The following is a 14739-nucleotide window of genomic DNA, read 5'->3' as shown; positions in this document are numbered from 1 at the left end:
TTATGTAATCTGGCCACAATATCAGCGTTATCATTAGCAGAACTTATGCTTGAGTCAAAGGGGTAAGCCAGATGAGTCTGGTTTGATCCCGTTCACTTATGCTCATTTTGAGCATTATGTCTTGCAGTGCACTATCAAGATAGACTAAGCTAGCAGTTGTTAGCAAAGACCCCATCTGTGAAATACCTGGTGCAGTGATGACGGTGCTTTGGTCATCGATGCATGGTAATGGTTGCAAAGAATTCTTGCACTCTGACGATGCAGTCGTGACAGATGATGACCTCACTGACGAGGCTATCATGACAGCTGTCACCAGTGCGGACAGCTACAAACAGGAACCTTTGCAAGTTGTAATATAATAGCAAAAGCTTGTCATTTAACGTACATTAATTTTTAAATCCGGATAATTCGAACTGCCAGCACATTCCTGGTGCATGCCCATGTAAGTCTATGCTGTCGTACGCTCGCTAATTCGGACGTTACAGGTCTCTTACCAGTTAATTCAAACGTGCTCTCGAAAGGTGCGTGCGTCCAAACATGACTGGCACAGCAAGTGATCGACCAAGTAGCCCTGTTCAGACTTGAATTCTATGCTGCAGGCTGATCCGTGCACCTGAGACATGCGTACAATGCCAGGCCTGACTCAAGCATACGGCCCCTTCTCGAAATCAGTCAGACCGCGCAGTTTCCATTTCTCTTTTCTGAGCTTCGCGCAAGCTCGTAGTAGCCAGCTCATCGAGCCCTGATACCAGCCCTTCCGGGCGCTGATTGGCGCGATCGCATTTGTTCACGTGGTTCTTTCTTCGGTTCTTCCAGTGCACCGAAACTGCGCGCTTGTCACATGCCATGTGCTGCTTCTGCAGTGAAGCCTCCTCACATGCGACGCTGCCACTTGCGAAGGTTTAACGCAGTAGCGGTTCTCCTTCGACGCTCCCGACAGTATGCATGCAATAAAGCATCTGTGAAAATGTGAAAAAAAAAATTAAATAAATAATCGTCGCGCCATTCTCATCTGAAAAGCTAGCAACCATAGTCTAATCGTTCATCAAACAAATACCGTGGTGCAATGGGTTCTTGTTAGTTTTTCAGGGTCATTCGATAGTTTTAACATTTTTCCGGGCCCCTGAAATTCGAATCGACGAGCTTTTACAGCCATTAGAACCATCAAGTTCCTCCGGGTGCTTCCTGTCAATAAATGCTCTAAAGTTTGTCATCTTTTCTTTCTTTTGGCACAGCCCGGTTATAACAATTACCGGTTATAACAATGGTATTTCCACTTCACTTCAATATTGTTATAAGTGGGTTTTACGGTACAAATGCAGAGATTGACACCAGTTCCGCATATACGGACATTAACCCATTATCACTATCCGTACAACTGCCATTTGGGAACATTGGATCTGAAGTGAAAGCCGAAAGCCGTTTTTGGTAATAAATTTCTCGATATTGCCACACTGCTGACACTCTGCCGGCGCCACCTGGTGGCCGAACCTTGTCTCCCAGCGCGTGGCCGAGCGTCTTCTTTGTCTTGCATGAGCTTGGCGGTTCAGCGTGCCTCGTCCTAGAAAACGGCTGTGCTTCACGCTTCCTGCTGCGCTTGTCGGTGACAATATAACAAAACGGTCAGGGGCGGGGGGTTGATTGAAGTGGCCTGCCTTCTGTCCAGGGCCTCAGCATGCCTTCGTCAGTGGCCCTGGTGGCAAGGTGGGCGCCCAAGCGGGAACGGTCGACATTTGTGGCCCTGCTGTTCTGTGGCCGGTACATGGGCATCGTGGTGGCCACACTCATGTTTGGTCACCTGTCAGCCCTGTCGGTGGCCGGAGGATGGCCCTTTGCCTTCTACATGTCCGGTGAGCCCCGTCTGGAGTGAGGCCAGCATTTATTTGTACAGGCAGTAGCGGAATTTGACGGGACATGTGGGCTTGGCTTCCAGTTCGATTGTGGAAAGGCTGAGAATCTCTGACCTAAGGAAAAAACTGGCTGTGGCTTAGCTAAGGTTAAGCCTAAATATCTGAAAGCGAAAAGCTCCCGGTGCTTTTCAGCCAACTCCCAATCTACCACTCCTAGATCTGTGTTTCTGCGCCGTCCGACTGTTGCTTCTTCTTCTCCTTCCGTGGCGAGTGTCTGCCCCTGTTCTATGGGCAAGCGCGCCTTATATACCCCTCCTTTCAAATGCGCACTGCGCACAGCTGCAGTGAAAGGTCAAACGGTGGTGAGGAGGAGAAGTGGCGGCAGCGAAAGGTCAGCGGCGGCGACGGCGGCCACCTGCGCCATGCGTGGCGTCGCTCGGTTTCTGGCATGTGCAGAAGTGGCAAATCTGGCCTCCGGCTCACGCGAAGCGTGGTGTTGACTAGCGTAGTGAAGCTTTTCACTTCAAAAAAAAATGATAGGGGCTTAACATAGTGAAATCTAGCAGACCTGCGACGGCAGGTGTTCATTCTTCTGGTTGGAGGGGGCACTTAAACTCCGCCTCAGGAGTGTGGCATGGTATCTTCAGTGGGTTAATGTCCATGCATGCTGAATCGGTAATTCCTACTTAAGATTCCTAGACGGTTGTGAGTCCTCATATATCTGTACCAGCGCAGTGGCGCAGCGGTTAAGCGATGCGCCACTGCACTGGCAGGTGGCTGTTTCTATCCCAGCCACCCGTCGGGATTTTGCGACCCGTGTTGCTCTTCCCAAGCACCCTCTCGCGCAGATGGCACGACGCTCGTTCGAACTTACACAAGCTTACCTGAGTAACCCGTGTAAGCTCGGGTAGTAACTCAGGTTGCTAGGCAAAGGCACAAGATCGTACGTTGCTGGGCAACGGCCACTCAAGGTCGTTTGGAAGTCGCACCGCCACGAGCATACGCGACGAGCCGAGCTAGGCTCCAGTAGTGTTGCTTTCTCAGCAAAACATTCTGATACCACATGCATGCCTTGTAGGAATGAGGGTGTGGTCACGTTGTGACTGCTTGGTAGTAGTGGGCGTAAGCAAGGGGAATGACTGTTGTGACTACGCTGCTTTTGCCACAGGGCTGCTGGGCTTCCTGTGGCTGGCCCTGTGGTACTTCCTGGCCTTCGACGACCCCGCCTGCGACCCCAAGGTGACAGCCGTGGAGCTTCGCAAGATCCGAGCAGGCGATGGCACGGCCCCACTCAAGGCCAGCACTGTGGTGAGGAGCGGCCTTCCTTTTACCACTTGTTTTTTTCTCGCGCTGTCGTGTGTTTTGCAGTGGCACTCTTTTTGTTTCCTGTTCTTTTCAGTGTGTTGTTGGGGAAAAGAAAAACGAAAGAAACTCGACTCGGGCTTCAGTGACAAAGACAGTATAGCTTCACTGCATTCCTGATCACCCACACAGCGATGGGCACAAATTGGTAGAGAGAAGGAGAGCAGCATTGTTTGGCAGATAGGTCAAGATACAGAGGACTCTCGTTAAAGGGACACTGAGGAGAAATTGAAGTTGGCTTGTATCGACAGAATACCAGCTCCTGATTACAAAAACGCCACTCATACTGACAACAAAGCTCTTGTAACGTAGAAAAGAGCAAGAACCAAAATACAGGTATCGCCGCCACAGGCCAAACTCGCAAGTACAAGCGTGATGAGATCATAGAACAAAACAGTGTTGCTAGAATGAATGGTTCTAGCAACACCAGGAACCGAGAAACCATGCATCACTGAGGCGCAGCCAATGCATGCGCAAATCTCCTTGATGTCGCCAGATGGCGCCACGTGCCCGGCTACTATGCGCGCTCCTGAAGCATCGGGACAAATCAGCGCCCGTTTTCCGGCGGTAGGCGGGCTCCCGGTATTCCGCTAGCGGTAACAAGGTACACGGTATGCTAAAGGTGTCTATTTGCGAGAACTTCGTTGACGACTTCGAGAACGAGATCCATCGTAACGCTGGCAAAACGCCAGTGCAAACGTAATCGAAGCGACTGTAGCGACGGCCGCAATAGCCGATAGATTCCTTCAACTGCGGCCGGCGGTAGCTTTCTTTTCGGCTGCTGCTAGGCCGCACTGCTGGCACCAGAAATCACGGAGTCTGCGTTACGTCATGTGAATGTCATGTTTCACGTCACTTAGTTCTGTGTCGTCATAGCAGAATCCCAAGTTTGAATCAGAGCGGCGGGAAAAACTATTTCAACTTCGAATCCAAATTTCTTAGAATAAATGCATCTTTCGCTGCCGGCCAAGTGGCAACAAAGCCATGACATGCCGAACTATCGGATTTTACTATAAAAAAATGTTAATAGTGCTCTCCTCAGTGTCCCTTTAAGACAAACTTAACAAATATTTTGACAGTGTGGTCAGTTATTCTTTTTGGGGGTGCTTCTGGCAAGACGAATATCTTGGTCCCCTTAAGTTCATCTTAGGGAGTCTACTTGTTTAGTATGCAGTGATTATGGCACTATCCTTCTCTCCAAAAATATTGGTTGTGGTGGCAAAAATAGGAGAGGCATCAAATTTATATCAGACACAACGTCATCAACTCTTTGCCTAATCTGAAAGGCAGTGATAGCCACTTTGAAGTAGTAATTCACCTATTTGTCGAGTTATTTCTCTGGGCCTTGCGAGTAAATTTCACTAAACAATGCAATAGTAGTGGGTTTAAGCAGATATATGTGTGTGTGTGTCCTTTTTTCTACCCACTTGCAACAAATATGCGAGTCTGTGGTTATCATAGAAATTCTCGTTGCACATAGAAGACATCAAAGACGCCATGCTTGCACTCCTGAGAGTGCTCACTAAGGATGGCCTGCTCATCACTGATGCTGCAGCCACCAGTTGTGTGGTATTTTGCTAGCCCGTCAGATTCATGTCATTGAGATTCTACTCTACTGCAGCCGGAAAAGTGGTTTTCCAGCTGGAGTTAGTTTCTCCATATTCATGTGTGTTCCGAAATGCACAGTGAGTGAGACGGAAACTCTGACCTTTATGTAACCACTATTTGGAAAAACAGTTCTTTTTGTTCCCAAGTTTGTGGTGAGGACATAAACCATCCTCTTTGTTTGTTTAAGGGGGGACCCTGGTCTTGAAAAAAATTTTTTATTAATCTAGATATAGTAATGAAATTTTCAGGCCACATGTATTTTTGTGTGTGATTTTAGATAAGTCATTTAATTTTGTGTAAAACAATTCCTTGAGCACTTATGCAATTTTTATGCAAGTCTTTTGGAGAGAGCATATAAGAAAATTTGCTGCAGGAAACTCGCTGAAATGCATGCCATTAGGCTCTCTTGACACCAAGGAATGCAATAAGGGTAAAATTATCATCTTGGCTATCATAGAACTTGAGTTACAGGGTACTGAAGCTGCCACTTCACAAACAGGAATAGTACACACTTTTCTTATTTCTGAAGCAACAACTTCAAAACTCTATAACTCAAGTTCTATGATAGCCAGGATGATAATTTTACCCTTATTGCATTCCTTGGTGTCAAGAGAACCCAATGGCATGCATTTCAGCGAGTTTCCTGCAGCAAATTTTCTGCAAAATTTTTCCTAAAATACTTGCATAAAAATTGCACAAGTGCTCAAGGAATTGTTTTACACGAAATTAAATGACATATCCAGAATGAGCGCACAAAACTACATGTGGCCTGGAAATTTCATAACTGTGACTTCATTAATAAAAATTTTTTTTCAAAGACCAGGGTCCCCCCTTAAATTCTGTGTTGAGTGGATAAACTTGAAATTTGAAAGACATATATGGAGAAAAACTTTCAGAACAAAGAATACAGATGAAAAATGAGGTACTGAAACTTTTAGCACGCAGCTTGTGTATTTTTGTGCATTGTAGTGATCATGTAAGTTGACTGACTTCACAACATCCAAAATCCACCTCAAGGAACATTCGAGAAAAGCAGTGACAAACTTGGGGTTTACGTGTGGAGTTCATGCTCCAGTAAGCTTGACCTTGATCATGAATGGTAGCTTACCAATATCCCTGAAGAGAAAAGTATACAACAGCTGTATCCTACCGGTGCTCACCTATGGGGCAGAAACGTGGAGGCTAACAAAGAGGGTTCAGCTTAGGTTAAGGGCAACGCAGCGAGCTATGGAAAGGAAAATGATAGGTGTACCGTTGAGAGATCGGAAGTGGGCAGAGTGGGTGAGGGAACAAACACGGGTTAATGATATCCTAGTTGAAATCAAGAGGAAGAAATGGGCTTGGGCAGGGCATGTAATGCGAAGGCAAGATAACCGCTGGTCCTTAACTCTTTCGCTACCGCGCCATAGGCCATCGATCGCATATGATCGATTCAAATCGCCCGCACAAAAAAGCTCATTTTGGAGAATCGTTTACGTGCTCCGCCATCTAGCTAGCAAGCTCAACAACTGCTCTTTCGATTGCAGCCTTGGTTTCAGTGTTTTGACATGAGGGGGCGCCGTGAAAAATAAAACTTTGAACGGCCGCAGCGGCGTCAGCCGGAGAAAATGGCGTCCGCGTCGCCGCGCGCTCCTCGAAAACGAAAGCTGACACCGAGTACGTCGGCTGGTTTCGGTTTCGTTTTTTGCGACGAAAGCAGCGGTTATTAGTCGGGCAACAATGTACAAACATTGGATTTCGGTTTCGACAGCGAGACTTCGCCTCGGGAGCCTGGAATGTCAGCGCGTACTTGCATGTAAGTTCTGTTTTCGTTCGCTGTGAGTTTTCTGCGGTTCATACGGTTTGTAATTGATGAGAGTGGTTTATTTTTGTGCTTCAGGGTCTTGACAACGTATGGCGAAGGCAGTTTGCCAAATGCTCAAGGTTGCGTCGCGTTTTTCAACCAAGACGACAGCTAGGTGTCCATATCGGCACATCGCTGCGGAGCTGCGCTCGGAGATTAGCTCGACGTCTCGACTTTTTTTTGATGCTCTTCATGGCGGAAATGATGAAGACCGTGTGCGGAAACACTAATAAGTATGCATGGATGAAGATTTTCAGCAAGTTCGGCGTGACGGCTCATGGGAAGATGTGAATCTGTTGGAGATGCTGATGTTCATTGGAATCATCATATACATTGGAATTGTTGACCTGCCGCGACTATATTTCTACTGAAATACCAGAATAATCTATTCTAGCTATCAAAAATCATTTCTCAAAATTGGTTTTTCGCTTTTTTTGTTTGTTTTTTTGCACGTAACGGACCCGGATGATTCAGTGGCGGCAGCATCTATTGGCAAAACTTGGAAAGTGTCCTGGCTTTCGAACCACATCGCTAAAACTTATTTCATTGATTCTGATGTTTTAGAGCTTGCCTAAAATGCCAAATTTTATCAGCTGGCTTTCAGGGAGCAGCTCATTCGAGAAATCTTCGGGTATGATGAGGGAAATGAAGTCCACGCCCCCAATCCTCCCATAGAATCCATTCAACACCAACCGAAAAAAATTAAAAAGAGAAGAAACTGCAAGCTCGGCTATCAGAGAACAAGGGAGGAACAAAGATAAAGCCTTATGTGAAGCACCTGTCAGTCTACCTCTGCTTCACATCTTCACCCCTGATTGCTCTTCACAGTGGCACCACAGTCATGACCCCTGACTTGACAGGCCATAGAAAGTGCAGTAAATTTTTCTTATAGCTGAAACTGTGAATAATGACAGCTATAAACATGTGCAACAGTTTGTATATTCCAGTTTTTCTCTAATCAAGTTCTGGCTTAGTGCAGCCGGTAATTTTTGTTTTTGCTATATACTTTTTTTGTGTTTTTAGCTAATTTCACAAATAAATGTTCATTTACTTTCGCACACACAAGTTTTCTGTTTGTTTCATTCAGAAGTGTAACTAATAAGCTACAAATTCATGCATTGCAATATGTGCTGGGTGTATTAGTTCTTGTGAAAAAAAAATTTCTTTCCGTACACTCCAAATCGTCCATTTTTCTGCGGTAGCGAAAGAGTTAAGGGTAACGGAGTGGATTCCAAGAGAAGGCAAACGTAGCAGGGGGCGGCAGGAAGTTAGGTGGGCGGATGAGATTAAGAAGTTTGCGGGGATACAGTGGCGGCAACTGGCAAAGGACAGGGTCAGTTGGAGAGACACGGGAGAGGCCTTTGCCCTGCAGTGGGTGTAGTCAGGCTGATGATGATGATTATGAAGCTTGACCGACGTTTTGAGAGAGAGGTGCAAGTGCGAGTTAATGGGGGCTCTCTGCACATGGGCCAGTTTATGCACACAATCATGGAGCTTGCTATGGGGCACGCATACCACTTTCCGCTCTTGACTGGCCCTTTATGCAAGAAGGACAGGGCTGTTTGCTGTCCAGAGCGAGATCTTGACCTGGATTTCATAGTTTCGTAGCCCAAGTTATTCCCACATACCGAGCACCTCTTTTTTGTTTGTTTTTATTTTCACAACAATATTATAATTAGGGATGTGCGAATATAAAAATTTTCGAATACGAATCGAATGCGAATACTTGCTTCCGAATATCGAATAATCAAGGACAGACGCATTTAACCACTACAAAACATTTATTTGAGCACCGAAGAACATCGCAGTTCAACTATCGATGATTAAATGAACTCAAAAGGTGTGTGTGGCTACACAAAAACTATCCAGGTCTTGAACATTATTCTTAGAAGAGTGGAAATATCAGAGAAGATGGCTAGTTCACAGCATTGATTAAGGCTAGCTTGCCATAAGTACAAAAGCGCGTTGCTGGGATGAACATAAAAGGTTGTCGTGAAGGAAAATCGGCCGCGTCACATGGTCAGGCCAAAGTAGTTCGCTTCTAGCTGAAACGACTTCTCCAGCCCCAGAAAATGCCCTCTCAGTTGGCACTGACCTGGCACGTATTGCAAGGTACTTCGTGCGACAGCTCTGACTATACCAGCTTCGCAGTTACACCCACAAAGGAGCTAACCAGTGCAGTCAGCTACGTCATGGCCCAACGTTACGCATTGCTCTGGGCGCCGCCATGTTGTTATGTCTCTATCGATAGGACTTGCGGACCGAAAGGAACGCCGGTGCTCGCAATAGAATATTCGGCTAGATACGAATATTCGCGTTGGGTCGAATATTCAGAACAACACGAATACTTGTATTTCGAATCAAATATGAATACTAAAAATATAATATTCGAAATGTATTTGAAGCTTTCGAATATTCGCACACCCCTAATTATAATCATGAGCCTGTTTTGTTTCAGGAACCAACTGCTACACTCTGTAAGCCCAGATTTATTGATTCCAGGCAAAATCTTCCATTAATACTCAATCAGCTCACATCCGCACCGGGTAGGCTTAAAGCAATGAGATCGAAGGTCTTTTTTTTTTTAGTGGAAAAATGCTGTATCTTGTCTAGTTTGTTCTATTGTTCTGTATTGTATTGATTTAATTTTTGTGTGCAGTATTTTGGGATTGTGATCTTGGTGGAAAATTGCAGCGCAGCAGTAACAAGGACGAGACGAGAAGGACGCAAACACAAGCGCTGACTAACAACTGTGTTTTATTGCTCTGAGCCAGCCTATATAAGAACTAGGTACAAAACAACAAAACAGAAACCAACACATCACCTCCCGCGTTCGTGGCACGATTATCGGAATTGTCTCCCGTTCCTCCAATCTTTCGTCCTATCATTGGCGTTCAGAAATGACATTTCTTTTTCACTAAGGCGCACAGAGGGGTTGCTGACACACTCATCTGCGCACTTTGATATTGCCAGAGCTTCTGCTATAAACCTTGTGGTGGTGTCCCGACACTTGCGAATAATAACCGTTCTTTCAAGGGCAGGGGTGCAGCCCTCGCACTGGCTACAGTGTAAGGCGAGTTCCCCTGAGTTTGGGTCCCTTAGGTTCCTTTTGTGCTCTTGTAGCCTTGTGTTCAGGCATCTCCCTGTTTGGCCCATATAAATGTTGCCGCACGACAGGGGAATTGATTGCGAAAAAGATGTGATATATTCAATTCCCCTGTCGTGCGGCAACATTTATATAGGCCAAACAGGGAGATGCCTGAACACAAGGCTACAAGAGCACAAAAGGAACCTAAGGGACCCAAACTCAGGGGAACTCGCCTTACACTGTAGCCAGTGCCAAGGGCTGCACCCCTGCCCTTGAAAGAACGGTTATAATTCGCAAGTGTCGGGACACCACCACAAGGTTTATAGCAGAAGCTCTGGCAATATCAAAGTGCGCAGATGAGTGTGTCAGCAACCCCTCTGTGCGCCTTAGTGAAAAAGAAATGTCATTTCTGAACGCCAAAGATAGGACGAAAGATTGGAGGAACGGGAGACAATTCCGATAATTGTGCCAAGAATGCGTGAGGTGATGTGTTGGGTTTCTGTTTTGTTGTTTTGTACCTAGTTCTTATATAGGCTGGCTCAGAGCAATAAAACACAGTTGTTAGTCAGCGCTTGTGTTTGCGTCCTTCTCGTCTCGTCCTTGTTACTGCTGCGCTGCAATTTTCCGGTGTGCAGTGGTTGATCCATGTTGTTACTTCAGTGTTCGTTCATGTTCTTTTGTCCTAGCTGTGTCGACTTGTCCTTCAACTTGCAATTACTGGTGCAAAATGTGTTGTAAATTTGTCCTGGTGTAAACACGCATCCATGTGGTTGTCTACTGAGTCCGTTTTATCAGGCTGCTTGAGCAGCTCATAAAAGCCCAGAAGGCAATCGAGTCAACTTTGAGAGAAATAAGCTGAATTTATTTGGATTAAAGGTTTATTGGTTTATGTTGATGTAACGTCCCAAAGTGACTCAGGCTAAGTGGGACGCCGTAGTGAAGGGCTCCAGAAATTTTGACCACCTGGGATTCTTTAACGTGCGCTGACATCGCTCAGTACATGGGCCTCCAGAATTTCACCTCCATTGAAATTCGACCACCGCGGCTGGGATTGAACCTGTGCCTTTCGGGTCAGCAGCAGAGTGCCATAAGCACTGAACCACCGCAGCGGCTGATTTGGATTAAATTGAATTTCTTCAGGGGCTGTAGGCCTGCATTCCCCATTAGATGCCTGTCTACGCTGGGGCAAGGATGACACAATTTGTCGACACTGTTTCAAAGCTTGTGAGGTTCTCAAAAAGTGAATAGGTTCAGTAGCCCCATTCTAAATCTTTACTCAAGCAGGTGCCTGACAGCAGTCCCACTGTACGCTATTCTGGCGTCAGTGCATGACTGGGGCTGCAAAGTTCTGATGGGATGTGGTGGCCTGCAAATGTTGCAGAAGCAGCGCCCCATGCCGTGGCGAGCCGTGCTGACCTCTGCCCCCGTCTGGGCCCTGGTGGTGGCCCGCTTCACCAACATGTGGGTCTCCATGCTGCTCTTCACCAAGCTGCCCGCCTATGTCCAGAGCGTCCTGGGGCTCTCGCTGCACCAGGTCCGAGCTCACTCGAGTTGAAATTGAGCAGAGAGGCACTTAGCCGCTTGCAGCACCCGCTCAGAGGTAGTTCGCCTACGAGGGGGACTCAGGGTTTTGGATATATTGAGTAGAACCCCTGTCATACTACTTTAAGGGGACCGCACGACACTGTCATATAATTTATGCATCATAAAATTGGAAATCGTGCATAATACCGTATAAACGCGTGTAAGGGCCGCACTTTTTTTTCGAGATTCGGGGGCCAATTTTTGGGGTGCGGCCCATACATGCGACGTACGAAAAAAAAAAAAAATTTTTAAAGCAAAAACACACCAATCAGGGAATGAGCGGCATTTATTCTACGTTCAATCGTCACTCGCGGAGTATTTCGACTCTGAGCTGGTGCTGTGCTCTGGTGCACGCTCATCCCTCAAGAAGTCGTGCAGCATGTCCGTTGTCAGCACGTAGCTGTTGCTCCGCATTTCCATCACATAGCAGAGCAGCTCTTGTTACAGTTCGGGAAACTCGCACGGCTCGCCTCGGAAAGCACGCTTTTTGCAGCTTGTGTTTCTCAATGCACCCTTTTGATAGCACGATCATCGGACGCACTTCTCGGCCACGTTGAATTCGCTGTCCGCCGCACGCTTGCCGCGTTCGAGAGCTAACTCCCAGCCGTGTAGCTGATAACGTGCTTGCCCATCGTGCTAAAACTGCATTACTCAGCGCCAGCACGCGAAAGCCACAACTACGGAGAACGCGCTAACACGCCATAAAAGTCGAGCTGGCGATACTGATGCCGATGTAGATAGCGGGAAGACGCGGGGAAAAAAAAAAATTGACGATGATGATGATGGCTGCTGCCTCGCGCGCCATCCATGGACAGTTTTTGGAAGCTCTTGATACCCGCTTGGGTCATGGAAAGTTCGGGTGCGGCCCTTACACGAATTTATTTTTTTTTAAACATTTCCTTCGGGAAAACGGGGTGCGGCCCATACACGGGTGCGGCCCTTACGTGCGTTTATACGGTAGTTGCACAGTGTGCACAGATGCACAGTTGCACAGATGCGGCGATGGCGTAGAGGTAGAGCATCCGCCTCGCGTGCAAGAGGACCGGGGTTCGAATCCCGGTGCCACGCAATTCTCCACCGGATTAAAAAAAAAAAAAACTCTGCGTGTCGATGGAATTGCATAACCAGGCTTGGAGTGCGGCCTGATTTCGGTGACCAGAACCGACAACGCACTTCCTCACCAGAACAGGATTTGGCCACCCTGGTGTAGTACTTGGCCACAACCTTCTATGAACAAACCAATTAACCCTCGGCCCTCAGTCCCCAGCGGCTGCGGAGCAACTGACCAAGGCGGCGGTCAGATCTGTGACGCAGCGGAGGGTGCTAAAAATCTCTGGCTCCGGACAGGCCGCCATTGGAAACTGAACCTGGCAACGTTTAACGCAAGAACCTTATCAAGTGAGGCTAGCTTAGCAGTGCTATTGGAGGAATTAGCCGGTATTAAATGGGATGTCATAGGGCTTAGTGAGGTTAGGAGGACAGAGAGGCGTATACAGTATTAAAGGGCGGGCATGTACTGTGCTATCGTGGATTAGTAGATAGGCGAGAACTAGGTGTGGGATTCCTCATTAATCAGGATATAGCTGGCAACATCGAGGAGTTTTACAGTATTAACGAGAGAGTGGCAGCTATCGTAATTAGGCTTAATAAGAGGTACAAGCTGAAGGTGGTGCAGGCCTACGCGCCTACATCAAGCCATGATGACCAGATAGTTGAAAGCTTCTATGAGGATGTGGAATCGGCAATGACCAAATTAAAATCACAGTACACTGTACTGATGGGCGACTTTAATGCAAAGATAGGTAAAAAGCAGGCTGGAGACAAGGCGGTAGGTGACTATGGCATAGGTTCTAGGAACAGTAGGGGAGAGTTATTAGTAGAGTTCGCAGATAGAAATAATTTACGGATTATGAATACCTTCTTCCGCAAACGAGCAAACAGGAAGTGGACTTGGAAGAGCCCCAATGGTGAGACTAAAAATGAAATAGATTTCATATTGTGCGCACACCCTGGCATCGTAGAGGATGTGGAGGTCCTCGGTAAGGTCCGTTGTAGCGACCACAGAATGGTAAGGTCTCGTGTTAGCTTAGATTTGAAGAGGGAACGGAGGAAACTGGTGAAGCGAAAGGCTATTAACGAGTTAGCATTAAGAGGGATGGTAGAGGAATTCAGAATGTCGCTGCAAAACAGATTTTCCGCTTTAACTGATGAAGACGACCGCAGTGTTGAAACAATGAATGATAATCTTACAGCTATCGTTACAGAGTGCGCCGCAGAAGTAGGTGGTAGGATGGTTCGACAGGATACCAGCAAGCTATCTCAGGAGACCAAAGATCTGATTAAGAAACGCCAAAGCATGAGGACGTCTAACTCCACAGACAGGATAGAACTAGCAGAGCTATCGAAGTTAATAAATAAGCGCAAGGTAGCCGACATAAGAAAGTTTAACATGGAGAAAATTGAGCATGCTCTAAGGAACGGCGGTAGCCTAAAATCAGTGAGGAGAAAACTGGGCATAGGTAAAAACCAGATGTATGCGCTAAAAGACAAACAGGGCAATGTCATCAGCAATATGGATAAGATAGTTGAATTAGCCGAAGAGTTCTACACAAATCTATACAGTAGCGAATGTAATCATCAAGTTACTGAGGGAGGCAGTCAAGCACAGCAATGGGACATCCTGCCAGTAACGAAGGAGGAAGTAAAGAAAGCCTTAGGAGCAATGCAAAGAGGGAAAGCAGCTGGTGAGGATCAGGTAACAGCAGATTTGTTGAAGGACGGAGGAGAGATTGTGCTACAAAAACTAGCCACCCTCTATACGCAATGCCTTGTGACCTCGAGAGTACCAGAAGCTTGGAAGAACGCTAACATTATCTTAATTCATAAGAAAGGAGATGTGAAGGACTTGAAGAATTACAGACCAATCAGCTTATTGTCCGTTGCCTACAAGGTATTTACTAAGGTAATCGCTAATAGAGTCAGGACAACCTTGGACTTTAGTCAACCAAATGATCAGGCAGGCTTTCGTAAAGGATACTCGACAATAGACCACATTCACACTATCAATCAGGTGATAGAGAAATGCGCAGAATATAACCAACCCTTATATATAGCCTTCATTGATTACGAGAAAGCATTTGACTCGGTGGAAACCTCAGCTGTCATGCAGGCATTGCGGAATCAGGGTGTAGAAGAGTGTTATGTGAAAATATTGGAAGATATTTATAACGACTGCACAGCTACTATAGTTCTCCATAAAGTCAGCAATAAAATTCCAATACGGAAAGGGGTCAGGCAGGGAGACACGATCTCGCCAATGCTCTTCACTGCCTGCTTACAGGAGGTATTCCGGGGACTGGAATGGGAACAGTTGGGGATAAGAGTTAATGGAGAATACCTGAGTA

At 46.6% G+C, this 14739-nt stretch overlaps 1 protein-coding gene across 6 annotated transcripts in view; it reads left to right on the top strand.

Annotated features, from left to right (window-relative positions):
* Positions 1–14739, top strand: part of LOC149369617 (dietary and metabolic glutamate transporter-like) — a 57771-nt gene that overhangs the window by 22322 nt on the left and 20710 nt on the right. For 5 of the 6 annotated variants that reach the window (XM_089559079.1, XM_089559097.1, XM_089559085.1 and 2 more), the window contains 3 exons: positions 1667–1850; positions 3019–3158; positions 11133–11285. In XM_089559079.1, the coding sequence (XP_089415205.1) occupies positions 1667–1850; positions 3019–3158; positions 11133–11285 (477 nt within the window). The remainder of the gene's footprint in view (positions 1–1666; positions 1851–3018; positions 3159–11132; positions 11286–14739) is intronic. The other variant, XM_089559108.1, reaches the window with a different exon arrangement.

This window comes from Amblyomma mixtum, chromosome 1, assembly GCF_055824585.1.
Source record: "Amblyomma mixtum isolate Tamu chromosome 1, ASM5582458v1, whole genome shotgun sequence".
Classification (NCBI taxonomy): Eukaryota; Metazoa; Arthropoda; class Arachnida; order Ixodida; family Ixodidae; genus Amblyomma; species Amblyomma mixtum.
The sequence above is the reverse complement of the archived record's forward strand: the minus strand, read 5'-3'. Positions and strand labels throughout refer to the sequence as shown.